At 46.8% G+C, this 18,619-nt stretch overlaps 9 protein-coding genes and 1 non-coding gene across 10 annotated transcripts; 5 read left to right on the top strand and 5 right to left on the bottom strand.

Moving 5' to 3' along the window:
* Nucleotides 1-29: 29 nt before the first annotated feature.
* Nucleotides 30-1,505, bottom strand: PICMEDRAFT_57944 (hypothetical protein; the record flags this gene model as incomplete). Its single annotated transcript, XM_019163265.1, has 1 exon — nt 30-1,505. One exon carries the CDS (start codon nt 1,503-1,505, stop codon nt 30-32), a length of 1,476 nt encoding a protein of 491 aa, XP_019018592.1.
* A 177-nt stretch (nt 1,506-1,682) lies between these two features.
* On the bottom strand, nt 1,683-3,025 carry PICMEDRAFT_67117 (hypothetical protein; the record flags this gene model as incomplete). Its single annotated transcript, XM_019163497.1, has 2 exons — nt 1,683-2,782; nt 2,828-3,025. 2 exons carry the CDS (start codon nt 3,023-3,025, stop codon nt 1,703-1,705), a joined length of 1,278 nt encoding a protein of 425 aa, XP_019018591.1. The 3' UTR covers nt 1,683-1,702.
* A 677-nt stretch (nt 3,026-3,702) lies between these two features.
* PICMEDRAFT_15425 (hypothetical protein) lies at nt 3,703-5,392 on the top strand. The gene has a single exon (XM_019160822.1). The coding sequence runs from the start codon at nt 3,745-3,747 to the stop codon at nt 5,158-5,160; it is 1,416 nt and encodes a 471-aa protein (XP_019018590.1). The 5' UTR covers nt 3,703-3,744; the 3' UTR covers nt 5,161-5,392.
* A 35-nt stretch (nt 5,393-5,427) lies between these two features.
* Nucleotides 5,428-9,121, top strand: PICMEDRAFT_50228 (hypothetical protein; the record flags this gene model as incomplete). The annotated part of the gene is made up of 3 exons (XM_019163145.1): nt 5,428-5,469; nt 5,696-7,316; nt 7,407-9,121. The coding sequence occupies exons 1-3, from the start codon at nt 5,467-5,469 to the stop codon at nt 9,119-9,121; spliced, it is 3,339 nt and encodes a 1,112-aa protein (XP_019018589.1). The 5' UTR covers nt 5,428-5,466.
* Nucleotides 9,122-9,380: 259 nt separating this feature from the next.
* Nucleotides 9,381-11,604, top strand: PICMEDRAFT_15423 (hypothetical protein). Its single transcript, XM_019160821.1, has one exon. The coding sequence runs from the start codon at nt 9,414-9,416 to the stop codon at nt 11,577-11,579; it is 2,166 nt and encodes a 721-aa protein (XP_019018588.1). The 5' UTR covers nt 9,381-9,413; the 3' UTR covers nt 11,580-11,604.
* A 110-nt stretch (nt 11,605-11,714) lies between these two features.
* Nucleotides 11,715-11,805, bottom strand: PICMEDRAFT_t41. Its single transcript has one exon. It is a non-coding gene; the product is annotated as a tRNA-Lys (tRNA).
* A 775-nt stretch (nt 11,806-12,580) lies between these two features.
* Nucleotides 12,581-12,967, bottom strand: PICMEDRAFT_10471 (hypothetical protein; the record flags this gene model as incomplete). Its single annotated transcript, XM_019159674.1, has 1 exon — nt 12,581-12,967. One exon carries the CDS (start codon nt 12,965-12,967, stop codon nt 12,581-12,583), a length of 387 nt encoding a protein of 128 aa, XP_019018587.1.
* A 374-nt stretch (nt 12,968-13,341) lies between these two features.
* Nucleotides 13,342-14,751, top strand: PICMEDRAFT_10470 (hypothetical protein; the record flags this gene model as incomplete). Its single annotated transcript, XM_019159673.1, has 1 exon — nt 13,342-14,751. The coding sequence occupies one exon, from the start codon at nt 13,342-13,344 to the stop codon at nt 14,749-14,751; it is 1,410 nt and encodes a 469-aa protein (XP_019018586.1).
* Nucleotides 14,752-14,844: 93 nt separating this feature from the next.
* On the bottom strand, nt 14,845-15,759 carry PICMEDRAFT_71543 (hypothetical protein; the record flags this gene model as incomplete). The annotated part of the gene is made up of 1 exon (XM_019163949.1): nt 14,845-15,759. The coding sequence occupies one exon, from the start codon at nt 15,757-15,759 to the stop codon at nt 14,845-14,847; it is 915 nt and encodes a 304-aa protein (XP_019018585.1).
* Nucleotides 15,760-16,682: 923 nt separating this feature from the next.
* PICMEDRAFT_15419 (hypothetical protein) lies at nt 16,683-18,564 on the top strand. The gene is made up of 2 exons (XM_019160819.1): nt 16,683-16,765; nt 17,349-18,564. Exons 1-2 carry the CDS (start codon nt 16,727-16,729, stop codon nt 18,216-18,218), a joined length of 909 nt encoding a protein of 302 aa, XP_019018584.1. The 5' UTR covers nt 16,683-16,726; the 3' UTR covers nt 18,219-18,564.
* The last annotated feature ends 55 nt before the right edge of the window (nt 18,565-18,619 follow it).

Below are 18,619 nucleotides of genomic sequence, written 5' to 3'. Positions count from 1 at the left end.
AAAAAGGGAGGTAAAATCACGTGATCAGGCTAAGATCCAAAACCAAACGACCCAATGATGATCTTATTACTACCCTTACTGCCGTCGGCAGGGTCGTTGGTCGTTTGTGGCACGGGTGTAATAGTGGCCGTAGTGGTGGCCGTGGGCGTGGCCGTACTGGCAACTGTTTCTGTGGTTGTGATTGTGGTTGTAGAGGGTGTGGCAGCAGAAGCTTTCGATGCGCTGGAGGCAGCGGAGGAGTCGGGCACTGGTGGAGAAGCAGTCTTTTTGGGCCGCTTTGCTGCAGGAGAGCTCACCACTGAGCTGTCAAAGGCCTTCCTTCGTTTCTCGGCGGTTGCACTCCCAGAGGGTGTGGAAACGGCATTGCTGGCGTTGTCATTGTTTGAGCTGGCGTTGTGCCTTGATCTGCTAGATCCCGAATTTCCGGCTGCACTGCTAGCCTTACTCGACCTCGCCGACTTTTCGACCCTAGGCTCGGGAGCAGAATTCTTCTTTTTCTTGGACACGTCTAGTTTGCCGTGCCAGATGAACCAGCCATCAGCATTTGCTCCAGTCTCTTCTTCAAACTCAAGCTCCTTATCATCGATAAACGGATCGTCAACGTCGTATTTACCTATCCGCTTGTTGTTGACCATTTTCCGGCGATGAATCTCTTTGAGAACAAGCGACTCCTTCTCCATGTCACTCATGCCGGGCGTGAACTTGATCTGCAAAGCTTTCACTATATCGTCTTCCTCCTCGTATTCGTTGGGTGCGGCACTCGGTGGGCCTGTCTCTCCATCCAAGTCGGCGTCTTCTTCCTCCTCTTCATCCTCTTCCACGTCACCTTCGGCATCGCCCTCGTCGTCGCCCTCGGCATCACCATCTCCGTCAAAATTCCACAATCCCTTGGTGAATGGTGCCTGCGTCTCGTATTGTCCGTATTTCTCCTCAACCAGTTTCGCAAAATTGTGTTCCATGTGCACATCGTTATGCGTAGACAGAGGGATGTCTATAGTTATTATGAGAGGCTCATTGGGCTCATTTTCCTTCGCTTCGTCGGTCTTCTTACCTTTGTCTTTTTTGTTACTGTTGGCCGTGTCGCTCACCACAGAAGGCTCTTTCCTGCCAGCCTTCTTCGGTTTGTTGTTTCCTGCTGCATCTAGCACTGCCGTTGGTTCCTTGGCAGTGTTAACCACTGTCGGTGGGCTCCGCTCTTTGTACGCAACTGGCTCGTCGTTGGTTGAATTCATCAAATTCGAAACGGACATGGGGCTCAATTCTTTCCTTGAATGATCTGTTATTGCAATGATTCGCATGGACTTGATTGGACTTGGTTCTAAAGGAACAGCCAAAATTGGTGCTTGTGGTACGTTCAGAGATTGTGGTATCGTCGTCGGAGGTGATTGGAATCTTGCATTTGCGCCAGAGACCATCTGTGGAAAAGGGTTTGCGTTGGCCCCCCTCCCTGGTTCATCGTCAGTTGACAACAGCGAAGATATCGACAATGTCTTGTGTGTATTCATTGTCGGCTGGCGTGTTGCGTGCTTAGACAGTACCCTACAACCTTTTGCAAACTTCACTATGAGCTTAGCGTTCCCAACTTGGCTTTGATTTTCAGTTTCATGTTGCGTTCCAGTACAGCGACAAACTTCCTCATTATGTCATACACTGCTAAAAAGCGGATATATAGTGTACACATGTTTACCCTCTGTTACTTCTGTTAGATCTCGGTGACCACCATCAAGCCGATGAACTCGTCAATCACCTGTGCCGCCAAAAGGCCGGTGATGTCGTTGCCGACAGAGTTTGGCGGAGTGCTCACTTCTACGATGTCGCAGCCGACTAAGTTGATACCTTCCATTTCGTCGAGAATGGTCAACACCTCTCTGGTGTTCAAACCACCAACCTCAAGCGTGCCCGAGTTGACCATGTTGGCGTCGAAGGTGTCCAAATCGAAGGTCAAGTAGACAGGGCGGTTTCCCACAATCTCTTTAATTTTCTGGCCCACTCCCCTAGGAGTTAATTTATCAACATCCTTTGAAGTAATCGTCTCGAACCCGCATTCGTGGTCGTGAGTCTCATCTTCGGCAACGATGTATGGTGCACGAATACCAACATGCACAGAGTGGCCCTTGGAGACGTACCCTGCTTCGGCTGCATAGTGCAAGAAAGTGCCATGGTTCAAGCTTGCATACTTTGTGACCCCACCTCCTAAAACTTCAGGGTCCCAGGTATCAATGTGAGAGTCAAAATGGATGATTGCCAAACCGTCGTTGTCGTCTGCGTCCACAAACGTCTCGTAGGCACTCTTGATGTTCATCAAGGAGACAGTGTGATCGCCTCCCAACGTGATAATTCTAGTTTTCTTGAAGTTTGCAGATTTGTCTGTGGTGTTATGCTTGTGGATGGCATGGTGGCCACGGTAGAGCTGGTTGAGAGCAACCCGTGCGTCGAATGGGGTCATTGGAACGTCTCCACAATCGACCAGACGCAAGCCGGTGTCGTATATAGGTAGTCTGTACAACTTGGAACTCTTAGTGTTCCCTCTGATGGGAGAAATTCCTCCTTGTAACCTTCTCGAGCCTTGTCGGACCCCATTGGGACCGAATCTGGCTCCCGGAGTATATGACACGCCAGAGTCGAATGGAGCGCCGACAATAGCGATGTCGATCTTCTCGTCGTAGTTGCCAAAGCACTGTTCCACGGGTAAGTGAGCAAAGGAGACAATGCCCGAGTAGGAAACTAAATTGTCCACTATATCTGAGACATCGTTCTTATCAGGGAACTCGATGGCCTTGGACTTGTAGTATGTTTGGAGGGAGGACGCCGAGAGACCTTTGCTAACAGGAGCAGCAACTTCGCCGGAGGCTAGCATGGCCTTCTTGGCAAACACCACCTCAGCGCTGTTGACAAGTTCCCCAAAGATGCCATCCATGAACGTTTCTGGGAGGTCCTGTGAAATTCCGAGGAATTTCTGCGGAGTGACCAATGCGTTGGATAGCGACAGAAGAGTGGAAAGCAAGACGGGTGTAGAGAGTTTCATTCCTGAGAAGTGGCAACTGGAAGAATACAAGACAATAACGTCAGGAATGATGAGAACTAAGAAGAAACGACGGAAGAGTAGGGGCAGAAGATGAGAAGATATAGAAATGCAACTTTCCTTAATCCGGAGAGAGAGATTGAGCTTCGGATGCTGAATCGGGAAGGTAGATGCGGAAGTCAGAATTAAAGAATTCCGAGGAAATGTTGTTGCATGTCCACTGCTTCCGGAGTTGGAAAGTCACTTACGAAGCCTGCATTCCTTTGCGGTCTTTCGGGTGGTTGGGAAGAGCTTCCAATCACGAACCGTGGCAAATGAGGAAAAATCTGGCACTTCGGTTGACCTGTAGCGCAAAACAAGCAGTACAATGGCATTGGGTCGAGGTCAGCCCTGAAAAATGGACTCTTCGGGCCAGTCTCCGTCTGGTGTAGTCTAGTCTAGCGGAACAAATGAGGAACAGAGGAGCAAGTGTAGCAGAACCCTCCCCATACGTCCAGAACTTGCCCTTCTGCACTGATAACAGTGCCGAAGAATTGTGTCGTGCAGAGATAAGCGAAACTTCTGCAGACGCGGGGAAACGCTGTGAGTCTTCGTCGGCTCTCGCCAAGCACACGGGCTGGCATGTCTGCACGCTAGATATAGGTCGGGGGAGCCCTTGGTGGGCTGAGAGTCTGGCAGTCTGACAGTCTGAAGCAGGAAACAACAAGCTGTTGGAGATAACCATGCGGAGTCAGAAGGCGGCACTAGAAGAGTTGGCGCACAACATTAACAGACTCCAGCCGTTCCATCCGGGATCGTTGATTCTGAACGAACAACACTTTTACCAGAACTCGATCTTGCTTGGGTGGTCGCAGAAGAATGCACACCCGGTGACGTTGCGGCACTTGGCGAACTTTGGCCGCAAGATGACGTCGGAAAAGATCTTGGCAAGCGCCAACTTTGTGAGAACGGAGCTTCCAATTAGATTGAGCTTGAAAATCAAGGAGCTCCAGAGCTTGCCGTACCAAGTCATCAGTAACTACCACCTTAACCAGGTTTACCAGAGCTACTACCACTGCTTCAATGCGTTCCGACGGGTGGAGAAGATTGAGACGCTAGAGGACAACGAGGACTTCTGCGACTTTGTGAAAAACATGCTCGATGACCACTTGATTGTGTTGCCCCATCTTATGATGGGCGCCTTGGAGGTGTCGATCTTGAAGATCATGTCGCAGTCCGACTTGGACAAGTTCATGTCGTCGATGGTGCGGTCGAGAATCAGTAGACGGGTGATCATGGACCAGCACACGTCGATGTCAAAGACGTTCATGGAGTCTCTGCGGCTGCAGAAGGACGACGACGGCGGCGATAACGACATCAAGCCTCCGGACTACATCGGAGAGGCATTCCAGCTATGCTCGACCCATGAGCATCTCAAGCTCTCGTACAACATGATCATAAACTTCTTGCAGGGGCTTTATCCGAACATGCAGATGCCCGAGCTCGTCATCAACGGGGACGACTTGAAGTTCCAGTTCATGACAAACCACCTCAGCTACATCTTCACAGAGATCCTCCGCAACTCGCTCCGCTCGACCATCGAGCAGTTCATCAAGTTGAACGGCAGGGACCGGGGCTTCGCCCAGATGAGTCCGCCGCCCGTGTGTGTGGAGATCACCGACACCAAGTACGAGATGACGTTCAAGATCTCCGACCAGGGCGGCGGGATCCCGCTGGAAAAGCTCGAGTCCGTCTGGTCGTTCGGCAAGAGCCCCGAGCTGGCCAAGCGCTACCTCGACAGCTTCCACGCCTTGCCCGGCCTAGACCTTCCGACCCGCTTGCCCATCATCGAGCACCAGTACTTCCAGAAGCGCAGCGAGCACGAGATGAAGCGCCCAGAGAAGTTGGCCGGCATGTTGGACAACATTGGCCAGATGGAGATGAGCAGCTCGCAGAACAAGAACTCCATGTTGAAGTCCCTTGCCTCCAGGCCCTTCGAGTACACCCTCGGGGTTTCCCTCCCGATGTGTAAAGTGTACACCGACTACTGGAACGGTGTCTTGGAGATGTGCTCCGTTGAAGGCTACGGCAGCGACGTCTTTTTGAAGCTGCAAAAATTGGGCCACCGGGACGAGAGGCTCCAGCTTGACAAGGCCTAGATGCTCTGCTGCCACCGCAACCACTTCCCCCGCTGTGTATCTTCTTTACTTCTATACTTACTATACCATCTTACAATCTATTCGAGAACGGCCATTTTTCGGTCGATCGGCCCGAAAAAGCGCAAATCTCAATAAGCGTGGGGCGAAACAGACAGGATGGCTGCTTCCAGTCGCTGCTAGGGGCTACGGCAGCACAAATAGTGGTGACCGCTTTCATCAGGCATGTCTGGCTAGCGATAGGAGGAAAGGAAGGGTACTGAGGGGAAAGACGTTTAGGAGCAACACTCGCAACACATAGCAATCACAATGGTACGTACAGGGGCAAGTCTTTGGGCTGGACGACAGCATTGAGCAGTAGCAACACAAATCCCGATAGTGGTGGTGGACCGGATTGAGGAGGCCAGCAGTTGCAGACGGTGGCTTTATCAGGGCCTGGTCGGGCTGAGTCGGGTGTATTGCTCCTTCTATGCACTATCAATAAGGCTTGATACTAACACGATGCTTCGGGACTACGGGAGTCCTGGATATTGAACAGGCGGGCGCTATGGAAAACGCACGTAAGGCGATTAAAAACCTTTCGATCGACGATGAGGATGAATCATTGTACGGTCAAATTTACTCGGTCTCGGGTCCAGTCGTGATTGCCGAAAACATGATTGGATGTGCTATGTACGAGTTGGTGAGAGTCGGCCATGACAACTTGGTCGGTGAAGTCATTAGAATCGACCAGGACAAGGCGACGATCCAAGTCTACGAAGAGACCGCCGGTGTCACCGTCGGTGACCCTGTTTTGAGAACAGGAAAGCCGCTTTCGGTTGAGTTGGGTCCTGGTTTGATGGAAACCATCTACGATGGTATCCAGAGACCGTTGAAGGCAATCAAGGAGATGTCGCAGTCCATTTACATTCCAAGAGGTGTCGACACCCCGGCCTTGTCCAGAACCGTCAAGTACGACTTCACCCCTGGCCAGTTCCAGGTTGGCGATCACATCACCGGTGGTGACATTTTCGGTATGGCCTTCGAGAACTCCTTGCTCTCGGACCACAAGATCTTGCTTCCACCAAGAGCAAGAGGTACCGTTGTCTCCGTCGCAGAGGCTGGCTCCTACACCGTCGATGAACCATTACTGGAGGTCGAATTTGACGGTGTCGTGTCCAAGTACTCCATGATGCACACGTGGCCTGTCAGAGTCCCAAGACCAGTCGCCTCCAAGTTATCTGCAAACTACCCATTGTTGACCGGTCAAAGAGTCTTGGACGCCTTGTTCCCTTGTGTCCAGGGTGGTACCACTTGTATTCCAGGTGCTTTCGGTTGTGGTAAGACTGTCATCTCTCAATCCTTATCCAAATACTCAAATTCGGACGTCATTATCTACGTCGGTTGTTTCACAAAGGGTACCCAGGTCATGATGGCTGACGGGCAAGATAAAGTTGTTGAGGATATCAAAGTTGGTGAAACTGTTATGGGCAAGGATGGTAAGCCAAGATCTGTCATCGGCTTGCCAAGAGGTCACGAAACTATGTATAAGATTCACCACATTACTGGTCACAGACGTGATGCAGAAGTTCATGGGTTGATGGATTTCACTGTTTCTGCTGATCATAAGCTCGTTTTGAAAACTAGACAAAATGCTCTCATTACCACTCGCCGCTATGGTGGTAAGGAATATGCCGCTGTTGTTTTCTTCTCTCTGGAAAAGAGCAAATATGACATTGAAATGGTTAGAACTAAGACCAAAGTTTTTGGTTATCACGTTCATGGCAGTAAAGCTCGTGCTGAAGAGAAAGCTGTTAAATTTGCTGCAGAACTTAATGCATCTCCATATATTGATTGGGTCATTGAAGCTAAGGACTACCATCTTGTCAGCGACAACGTTAAGACCAATACAACCCAAATGATTAATCCAGTTTTGTACGAATCTGGTAGTCTTGGCAAGACCTTGGAATCCCGTGGGCAAGAAAAGTCCTCTGCGGCTTATTTAGCTTATATGTTGGGTCTTTGGGTTGGTGACGGTCATATGGATCGTGCTGCTTTCTCATTTGATCCTAGTGACACTGAATTGTTTGCACGTGTTTCTGAATATTCTGAAAAGCTAGGTCTTTCTGCTTCTTCTCATGAACACCTTCACCGTTACTTTGCTAACTCAAACGTTTCAAGTTCTCGTGAATCCGCTTTTTGTCCAAATTCAGCCGGTTCAGCTGATGACATGCAAATTGATTTTGATGTTCAAGTTGTTGTCACTAAAGGGCCTATTACCCCAAAAATCGACAACAATGATTTCTTGGTTGACGAAGATATGGATACTGACCTAACCGATGTTACTTATGAATCCGAGAACAATGAATCTTCATTTGGCTCCTATGGCTCAAGAGGTGACATGACCGTTACTATTCACGACGCAGGTAATGACATTAGAAACAAGAGCAACGTCTCAAATGTTTTCTGGGACATGGTTGAGTCTTTTGGTGTCAGGTATAACACCTCTTCAGGTTACGAAAAGGCTGTTCCTTCTCATATTGCTTGTGATGACATCAAAGTCAGAGAAATGTTTTTATCTGGTTTGATTGATTCTGATGGTTGTGTTAAGCTAAATTCTGATGGTACCAAAAATGCCACTATCACGACCATTCACAAGACTGTTAGTGAAGGTATTGTTAAGATAGCTCGTTCTTTAGGTATCAAGGTTTCGGTTGGTACTGAAGATGAAAAGATTGATTCTAATGGTGTTAGACACCAATTCAGTTACCGTGTTTTCTTGAATGGTAAGGCACTCGCTGGTGTTCTTTCTAACTGTGCCCTTGCAAGAAATTCAGCTGATGCTGTTTCTTTCACTAGAGAACCAGTTTTGTTTCACTTCGACTTGATTGAATCCGAAATGGAAGATTATTATGGTATCACTCTTGATGAATCCTCTGACCATATGTTTTTGCTTTCAAACATGGCGTTGGTTCATAACTGTGGTGAAAGAGGTAACGAGATGGCCGAGGTCTTGATGGAATTCCCAGAATTGTACACCGAAATCAGTGGTACAAAGGAACCAATCATGAAGAGAACTACTTTGGTTGCAAATACCTCCAACATGCCTGTTGCAGCAAGAGAAGCATCTATCTATACCGGTATTACCTTGGCCGAGTACTTCAGAGATCAAGGTAAGAACGTTTCCATGATTGCCGACTCATCCTCAAGATGGGCCGAAGCATTGAGAGAAATTTCCGGTAGATTGGGTGAAATGCCTGCCGATCAAGGTTTCCCAGCATACTTGGGTGCCAAGTTGGCTTCTTTCTACGAAAGAGCAGGTAAATCCATTGCCTTAGGTTCCCCTGACAGAACCGGTTCCGTTTCTATTGTTGCTGCTGTCTCACCAGCCGGTGGTGATTTCTCTGACCCTGTTACTACTGCCACCTTAGGTATTACCCAAGTTTTCTGGGGTTTGGACAAAAAATTGGCTCAAAGAAAGCATTTCCCATCCATTAACACTGCTATCTCCTATTCCAAGTACACAAATGTTTTAGGAAAATTCTACGACTCCAACTATCCAGACTTTGCCTCTCTTAGAGACAAAATCAGAGAAATTCTCTCTAACGCCGAAGAATTAGAACAGGTTGTTCAATTGGTCGGTAAGTCTGCCTTATCTGACTCTGACAAGATTGTTCTTGATGTCGCTAACTTGATTAAGGAAGATTTCCTACAACAAAACGGTTACTCCACTTATGATGCATTCTGTCCAATTTGGAAAACATACGATATGATGCGTGCCTTCGTGTCGTACTACGATGAAGCACAAAAGGCAGTTGCAAGTGGTGCCCAGTGGTCAAAACTTGCCGACGCTACCTCAGATGTGAAACATGCGGTTTCATCAGCTAAGTTCTTTGAACCAAGTAGAGGTGAGCAAGAAGTGGGTACTGAATTTGACAAACTTCTCTCCACTATCACGGACCGTTTCCAGGAAGCTTCTGAGTAAGCTGATTGGTAACTGTGATGGACGTTGAGGTATGTGAAGAGTATTGTGGTTGTAAAATGTTCTTTAACTTTGTATAGAAAAACGAAAAAAAAAGCTGATCAAAAAATCTTGTATCACTGAAATGTGTAAAAACACTAGAAAGGCGTCGCATTTTGCAACACGCGCATAATGTCGGAAGGATCGTAAACTTACACCAAAAGCAATGAACGGAAACGTGTTGTTGCCAGAATGCGGTTATCCTGATTTGGTTGTGATAAGTAACGGTTTCACCAAATCGGTACCAAAAGGATATATGAACTTTCTTACAAAAACTCTTGGTTCCTTGACCGGTACTTCGATTCCATATACTTTTGGATCAATTGTCCAACCCTCACATCTGGATAGTCCCTCTTCTACATCATTATGGAAAATACATGACGCCACTTCAGACAAAGATTCCAGGCCAGTTACCATCTTTGAATTTGATTTAAAACATCCCGGTAACTCAAGGTACGTTCCCTTGGTTCAAAATGCAGTTAAGAAGCATCGTGCACTCGCCCTTTTGCCTGGTGTTTTATCCATTGTTGAAATCATCGAGTCTGAAAAAACTATTTATTTGATCACAGAACATACAATACCATTATCACATATCATCTCAGAGTATTCGGGCGAATTGAAATTGCTTGGCGTGTTCCAACTTACTCTTGCCTTGAAATTTATAAACATAGAAGGTTCCTGCGTTCACGGGAATCCAAGACTGGAGAATGTTTTTGTTACTGATTCAAGAGAATGGAAATTAGGAGGTTTCGAGTTCACAATCAACTACAAAGATGATTCTAACGACTATCTCACATTGTATTCCATGTATACATCACTTACTTCTTCAAAAGGATTGATTGTTCCACCCGAGTTTGAGAGTTCCGGATCTGATTTTTTCAAAGGTTTGGGCAAAGGAATCAAGGGAACCAAATTTGACTCTTATTTGTTTGGGCTTACTGCCTATCAAATAATGACTAATAAGCCTCCCAGTGTTGCAGAAATTATGAGATCGGGGAGTATCAAGGGGTTGACTCTCAATAAACTGGTTGCTCCAAGTATCGGATTGAGGATAACAATTGAGCAATTCATGAGTAATGGAGAGATGTCATACTTCGCTACCAAGGAAATTCATGCATATTCAAAATTCAGTCAGATAAGCCTACTCAGTCTTGATCAGAAACTTGAAGTCTACAAAGCCCTAGTATCTGGTAATACCCCTACTGAGTTTCTTGAAATCAAGGTCATGCCAGAAATTGCCAACACTTTTGATACCATCACTTCCAACGAGAACAACGTTCAAACGACTCTTATTTACCTCATCTACCTTATTCATAGCGAATGTGAAGGTGAATCAAAGTATTTCGAGATGTTTTTCAAACCTTTATATTTCAAAAGTTTCCTTTTGGCTGATCGTGCTGTACGAACTATCATTTTAAAAATTTTACCAAAGGTTATAGACAAGATCTCTAAACATGAAGTCCAAGACAGAATTTATCCGAATTTGGTCTCAGGTTTTGCAGATACTGATATCACTGTTCGTACAGAGACATTATTGTCCATTTCATACATAATGGACAAGATTACCGATAGACAATTGAATAATGATTTATTACGTTACTTGGCTAAACTTCAGGCCGACCAAAACCCTCAATTGAGAGCAAATACAGTCATCTGCCTCACGCGTATTTCGGCTAAAATGCAGTCTACAACACGTATTGGAGTTTTAGTTACTGCATTTGGGAAGGCTCTCAGAGATCCGGATTATGTTACACGTCTGTGTGCAGTCAGAGGATTTGAGTCAAGTATAGATTATTTTACTCCAGAAATCTGTTGCTCAAAGGTTCTATCTGCTCTTTCACCGGCATTGCTTGATACCTCCTCAATCATCAGAAATGAAGCAGAGAAGGTTTTTGAGCTTTATATGAAGAAAATCAGGGATGCCTCGACAAAACTACATAAAATTGAGGAAGATACCCATATATTAGATGATGTATCCAATTTGACCAACCTATTGAATAGCTTATCTTTGGAAAACTTGGGTCATAATTTATTGGATTCGATTTCCAACTTGCACACTAGCACACCATATCCTGAATCAAGGATGGGTGGAAACTCTCTGAATCTGGCAAACAAGTTAACATCAAAAGATAATTTGATTGATGAAGATTTTGATTTGGATGACGATGTCGACGACTGGGGATTTGATGATGGTGAAAGTGAGAGCAAAAGTGGTACAGAAAATGGATTAAGTTCAACCTGGAAGCCTAGCGAGACTAGTAAGCCATCCAATAGTAGCGAGAAGAAGTTCACATTCCCAAGCGCCAAAGTTAATGAATTTAAAAAGACATCATTAGTTTTGGGTAAGAAGAAGACTGCCGCAAAATTAAACCTAACCGTCGAGCCTGTGGATGATGATGATGGCTGGGGTGATGGCTGGTGATGCGTAGCTTTTGTATATTATGCACTTTTTTAAAATAAAAAAAAGATTGAAGTGTAATATCATTAATATGAGAGTGATGATTTCATCATCACTAATCAGAAAAATTACGCTCGAAAAATAAAAAATTTAGTACAACTCCCTATCAGGGGCTCGAACCCTGGACATTTCGGTCGACTTCTTGCGAATTCTTAAAAGCCGAACGCTCTACCGACTGAGCTAACAGGGAGCTAACACGTGAAGTCAACTACAAGCGATATACTAGTTTTTATTATCACGCGAAAGTTTTTTGCTATGATTAATATGCTAGGCAAGTTTCTGTGATCTTACTAGCCTAACCGGAATATTTCACTGTAATACAATTAAGTAAGCACTTAAGGCAATACTAAAATACAACAACTATAAAAGAGATTTCAAATAATTAATACATTAGATGATTTGTTATAACGGAACTTCGGCTCCATTCTCGACGATGAGAATCACAGCCAGCTCATGAAATTACTTCACACTGAGAAGATCGCCCAGGGGATCAAGAAAAGCTCGGGGAAGGATATAGATAAAAAAGCAAGGCATGCTTAGAATATTAAGCTCAACCTATCCGATAAATCAGGCAACTATAGTGAAACTTCTAGTTGCTGCGCTAGCAGAAGTGATAAGGCGTTAAAGCTGGTTCCATTTGTTAGGTTTTGAGACATTAGTCCATGATAGGTTTCCATTTTCTTATGGAAAGATTACAAGGACTTGCATGGAATGGTTCTTACTATGCATTGCACATGTTGGTTGTTCTCGTTGCGATCGTAAAATCTCTTTAGCCTTTGCAGGAAACGGTAGAGCCAGCAACTGGGATTTGCTGAGAAAATCCAATTGAGTTCTTTGATTGAAAAATTTGTTTATTTTAGAGGATTAAAATGAGGCTTTTCTAATCCTGAGAGACCTGGTTGGGCCTATTCATTGAACTGTTAGATATCTGAATTCAACTTCCCGTAATGTTTTTTTCGCAAGTTTCAAGTTTCTTCACTAGTTTCGCTTTTGCCACCATCTTGTTCTTCGCTGAGGTTACTCACAATAGCACCAATATCGTTCAAAGCACAACGGACGAGTCTTTCGGTTGTTGGCAAACCATTTTTGAAGTCTTCTTCGTTGTAGACCATCATTGAATTTGCAGCCAAACTCACTGCTCTAACAATTTGTATCCAGTTAGCAGTTACATCTGCAACAGAGCTCGTTCCTAGTTGCATCAATGTGATCTGGTGGTTTAATGCCTGAAGTAGTTTGGCCATTCTGTTGGTCAATGATTCGATCTCTTGTAATCTTCTGAGTTCAGCCAATCGTGACTGAAGAAGCGAGTCTGCTTCTGCACCAGTTATTGTAGAGTATCTTCTATTTGACATAGTTTCATTGACATTATTAGATCAATATGGATCTCAGAAGGCTAGGTTAAACACATGAACTGGACAAGAATGTGCTACATCACATGAGTGAGATATCCAATGCCCTCATAAAATTGTCAACTTTGTGAACGCGTAAATTTTTCTTCGCAGATTTACAAATGTAAACAACACCACAAGTACTTTTTGACCTTGCTTCAGACATCTTTTTCCACTACACGATACATCGAGATATAAGTCTAACAGATTTGCTAGAAAATTATCTTTTGCTAGACTTTCAATACTGCTGAAGTCTTTCATAAAGACAACTCGCTGGTATATATATCAAACACAGAAATCAGCTTTCGCAAGACTACACATTTAGCAATTTACACAAGATGGTCAAAGCAGCATTGCCACTTGCTGTCACAAGGGAGTCTCTGACTTATGCAGACAGACAGCTTGTACTGAATCCCATTCATAATGATATTCAAGTTGAAGAATTGAAACGGACATATTCTATTCAAAACAGCTTACTCGCCAGAAAAAACGAGGAGCTGCAACTTCGAGTGACAAATTTAGAGAACCAGCTTTTTCAGACTCAAAAGCAAGTTCTTACCCTCAGAAATGAAAAAATACAGTTGAACGAGAAGATGAAATTAAACTCCAAGCATTTTAATGACGTGATAGTAAGCTCGCTTGACAAGCTGATGAGTGAATACAGAACTTTTATGGCTGACGTTGGAGTGGAGGTGAGTAATAAACACATTCCAGCGCATCTTTCTCAAAAAATAGATAATGAAGGGCAATACAAAGCCACAGACTTTGAGCATTACTGGCAAAATATAAATGATGATTTACGGAGGCGTAAAAGTTCTTTATTCAGCTTCAGAGGCAATTCCTCAGACTCAGCGGAAAATATTGACACCAAAGCTGTTATTCCTATATCGGAAGGAGCCTTGGAGGAAGACCAGCTTGATACTTTGGTTGAAAAAGAAGAGGAGGCTCCACTGGAACCCGAATATGAGGAAGAAAACTCTACTAACATACCTGTGAAGAGACAACCCATGATCATGGAAAAAATTGATAGTCATCAGCTGACACATATACCATTTCTTGGAGTTTCTAAGAGCACAGAAGAAGGAGCTCACAAGCCTCTCCTAATTGAGGAGGATCATGATAGTGGCAATGATGAGCTTTTCAACCAACCTATTGTTTCACCACCGGACTCGCCCAGCAAAGCAGATCAGCCTGCAAGGTTGAGTTTAGGTACCGATGGGGAGGCTGGTGTTTTATCTTGTGATGAAGAAAAGGAGGGTGAAGTGCCTGGTGTGGAAAAGTCTGCAGTACAGAAGGTAGCAAAAACGAGGAGAGGCAAGATTCCAAGAGAACTCAGGAATTTAGACACAGAAAAAACCAAAAAATGGCTTGGAATGGATCCACTGGACGATGTTGGGGAATCTACGAGTGAAAGAAGGAAGAGTAGAAGACGGTCGCTGGTGGTGAATTATCAGCTTCCTTCTCTGAAACAAAAGATGAGGAGGTCGTCTGGACGGTTTTCCAATGTCGTTTATACTGATGAGGACCAAGAGAACAGAGTGAAGAAGCCAAAGAGCAGCAAGAACCGCAATGCTTTAAGGAATATAACCAACATAAGTCAAGCTGTCAGTCGAGATAGCCCTGAAAAGAGTGATCGGGAAAGGTCTATTTTTGACTTGGAGAATGCCGATATTTTTGGCGAATACAAGAGTGGAACTTTGAAAAACAGAGGTAGAAGTAGGGACGAGGTCTATGACATGCTCCTATGATTCATGTGTGTAAATTATAAATTTTTTTAATTAAGTGTATCAGTAGTCTTAGTATACAGGAGGGAAGGGGCGGGGGAAAAGGAAGGCAGAGACTCAAACAGCCATCTTCATCTTGATTGGGCCGTAAGGATCGTAGTCTGTGACTTCGAAGTCTTCGTATTTGAAGTCGTCTATGTCGGTGACCTTTCTTTTGATCACCAGCTTGGGGAATTTTCTAGGCACTCTCTGCAACTGCTCTTTCAAGGCCTCGACGTGGTTCGAGTAGACGTGGGCGTCGCCCATGACGTGGATGAACTCGCCGGGCTCCATGTCCACAACCATGGCGATCATGTAGGTGAGCAGGGCGTAGGAGGCGATGTTGAAGGGCACGCCCAAGCCCATGTCGCACGATCTCTGGTACATCTGGCAGCTGAGCCGAGGCCTGCCCGACTTCGGGAAGCTCACGTAAAACTGGCAGAAGACGTGGCAGGGCGGCAACGCCATTTCCTTGAACGCAGGCGGGTTCCACGCCGACATGATGATTCTTCTGTCGTACGGGTTGGTCTTCAAGGTGTGCACGATGGACGCGAGCTGGTCGTAGCCCTGGCCGGAGTAGTCTGCGTCGCAGTCCTTGTACTCTGCGCCGAAGTGTCTCCACTGGAAGCCGTAGACCGGCCCCAAGTCGCCCTCTCGGCGGGAGGTCAACCCCAGCGAGTCGAGGTACTCCCGGGACCCGTTGCCCTCCCAGATCTTCACGCCCTTGGCGGACAGCAGCTTTGCGTCGGTCGAGCCGTGGACAAACCACAAAAGCTCGTGCAGGATGCCCTTCATGAACACCTTCTTGGTCGTCAAGAGCGGGAAAGCTCCGTCCGAGAGGTCGAACCTGAGCTGCGGCGGCGCAAAGAGAGAGTACGTGCCTGTGCCCGTTCTGTCCGGCCTGTACTCGCCATCGTCGATGATTCTTTGCAGCAGATCGAGATATGCCTGTTCCTCTAGATTTCGCCCGTCTGTACTCAACGACTCTGCCATTGTGTTATTGTTTGCTTCGGACCGACAGCACTTCCAGATCAACGGGGAAGGAACGTCCAGCTCAATGCTCTAAATGCTCAGCTCAATGCTCAGCTCAAACCTTGTTTTCTTCTTTAAACAGCGACGCGTGAACCACAGCTGCCACGCGTGCAAGGAAGGGCCCGGGCCCGTCACGTGCCGCCGACGGTCCAGAAAAACGTCAAAGCGCAGGCCGGTCCTGCGAGAGAAAGCAGCTTGTGTGTGTTGCCCTAGCACACGGTGACGGCCACTGTGGCCCGCCGCGAAACGGATCCGCCCCCACGGTGGCGCCGCGGCGAGGTACGACGCACGCGCTGCGGAAAGCAGCTTGTGTGCAGGCGCAGGCCCTGCGCAGGCCCGACGCCGCGCCCCGCCGCCGCTGCCGGTGCACGGAGGCGTCCGGTCTCCCACTCCGGGGCCAATGAAAAGACTGCAATTAGCAATGGTGGTGCAGTGAGGCCTGCGAGTAGACGCTGGCGGTCAGCTGGGACTCCCTGCAGAACCGTGCCGACAAGGAGCTTCGGCTAGGCCGACGCGTCGCCAGCCGGCAGCAGGCGCTGCGGTCGCAGACCCGCTGCCGGGCCGCCGGGCGCCCCCAAGCACAGAGCCCTTTCGCAGCGGACAAATCAGTGGCATGAGAATGGTCAGAACAGGCCGTCGGCGCGTCGCTGGCTGCCCTGGGCCCGCAGGCCTGCTGGACCCGCCCGGCTTGCTCGCTCGCCTGTGGTGCTGCGAGAGCGAGGAATTTTGTTTGGCGAGGGGGGGAAGGAAGCTCCCGTTTTTCCTCTGCCTGTAGCAAAATGCACCACAGAGACATTGTGATTGCAGCTGGGTTGTCTGCGAGAACACAACTCTTCCTTTTTGAAGTCGTTTTTAGGATCTGCTGGTTGTTTCTGTGGGTTTTTCCTGTTGTTTTCCGGCTCTCTATCCACACACATACCAGTACACAATGTTTTCTCAATTTGGTTCTGCTTTGAAGCACAGTGCTGTACGTACCCGCTTTTCCAGCGTCCACACCCCCGACGTCAGGTCGTCTCCATGTCTGCGAACTCGCCCCAAGCAAGGCCGTTGGTGCTCGTGCCGCCACCGCTGGGCCAGGCCTGCACCACACGGGACCTGAACTCATGCGGTCGGCGGCTTACTACGGCCGTCCCTGTGGTTTCTTCTTTTTTTTTCCAGAAAATGGTGCATATCGTCAGGCCCCTGGGATTCTCGACGCCGTCGAGCCATTCCTCGACAGTGCTGGGTGACGGCACCAGGTTCCTGCACAAAGGCTCCCCGTGCGGTTGGCGCCCCCAATTCCAGAGATCTCACTCCCCAAGTCCGTCATTATGCTTTCTTCCAATTTGCGTCCTTGTATATGCAATCACTCACCGCGATTTTTTTTGAAGCTCTCTGATTGGCCAGTTCTCGTTTTCGACGGCTCTGGAGCCCCCGTTTGCAAGGGCTTGGGGACACACACGCACCACAGACATGACGACAACAACCACACAGAGGCTCGCCTCTTCGTTCATGAGGACGGAATACTAACATTCTTCTTGGGCCTTTTTCGCCCCTTGTGCTTATTATAGAGATCTTTTTCTACCTCTGCAAAGAGTGAAGTAACTTCTAACACCAAGAAAGCTGTCAATGCTGCTGTCGCAGCAACCGGTTTAACGGCTGCGTATGTTCTATACCAAGATTCCCAAACTGCACAGGCAATGACTGCAGCTGAACACGGTCTTCATCCCCCAGAGTTCGCATGGTCTCACAACGGCATGTTTGACTCCTTCGACCACGCCTCCATCAGAAGAGGTTTCCAAGTCTACAGAGAAGTCTGTGCTGCCTGCCACTCGTTGGACAGAATCGCTTGGAGATCCTTGGTCGGTGTCTCCCACACCAACTCGGAAGTGAAGGCCATGGCCGAAGAATTCGAATACGACGACGAACCAGATGACGAAGGTAACCCAAAGAAGAGACCAGGTAAGTTGGCCGACCACATTCCAGGTCCTTACGCAAACGAGCAAGCCGCAAGAGCCGCAAACCAAGGTGCCCTTCCTCCAGACCTCTCCTTAATCGTCAAGGCTAGACACGGTGCTTGTGACTACATCTTTGCATTATTAACCGGTTACCCAGATGACCCTCCAGCAGGTGTCACCTTGCCAGTTGGCGCCAACTACAACCCTTACTTCCCAGGTGGATCGATTGCTATGGGTAGAGTCTTGTTCGACGACTTGGTCGAGTTTGAAGACGGCACCCCAGCTACTACCTCTCAAATGGCAAAGGACGTTACCACTTTCTTGAACTGGGCTGCCGAACCAGAACACGATGAAAGAAAGAGATTGGGTGCCAAGGCCTTGATTGTCGCAACCGCATTATACTTCGTCTCTGTCTACGTCAAGAAATTCAAGTGGACCACAATCAAGCACAGAAAGATTGTCTACCACCCACCAAAGAAATAAATGCAATGATTTTAATGATTCATCAAAATGTTAATAACCAACTTACTAAAAATTTACCTACTTGCTATATCTAGGGCTTTGGAAGCTTAGTTAGAACAAAAAATACCTCGAGTTCCCCAAGCCCTATTTCTCACATATTTATTATATAAATTAACCAAAAAAATGTTTGTTTACTGTTAAAGAGGATTTCGCTTTCAATTTGTTTGGTCCATTCTAATCATTTATTCATTTACAAGTCAAGATCTATTTTCTTACCCACTTTTTATTTCTCCCCTTCTCTTCCTTTTCTCTCTTTGAAGAAAAGAAAATGCACTTCTTTAGGAGTCTCTTCAACCCCCCCCCCCCCCCCCCCCCCCCCCCCCCACAACAACATTATTTATTTATTCATTTCTTAAATATTT

This window comes from Pichia membranifaciens (genome assembly GCF_001661235.1).
Source record: "Pichia membranifaciens NRRL Y-2026 unplaced genomic scaffold PICMEscaffold_2, whole genome shotgun sequence".
Lineage (NCBI taxonomy): Eukaryota > Fungi > Ascomycota > Pichiomycetes > Pichiales > Pichiaceae > Pichia > Pichia membranifaciens.
Note: the sequence above shows the minus strand (reverse complement) of the source record. Positions and strands in the feature narration are given on the sequence as shown.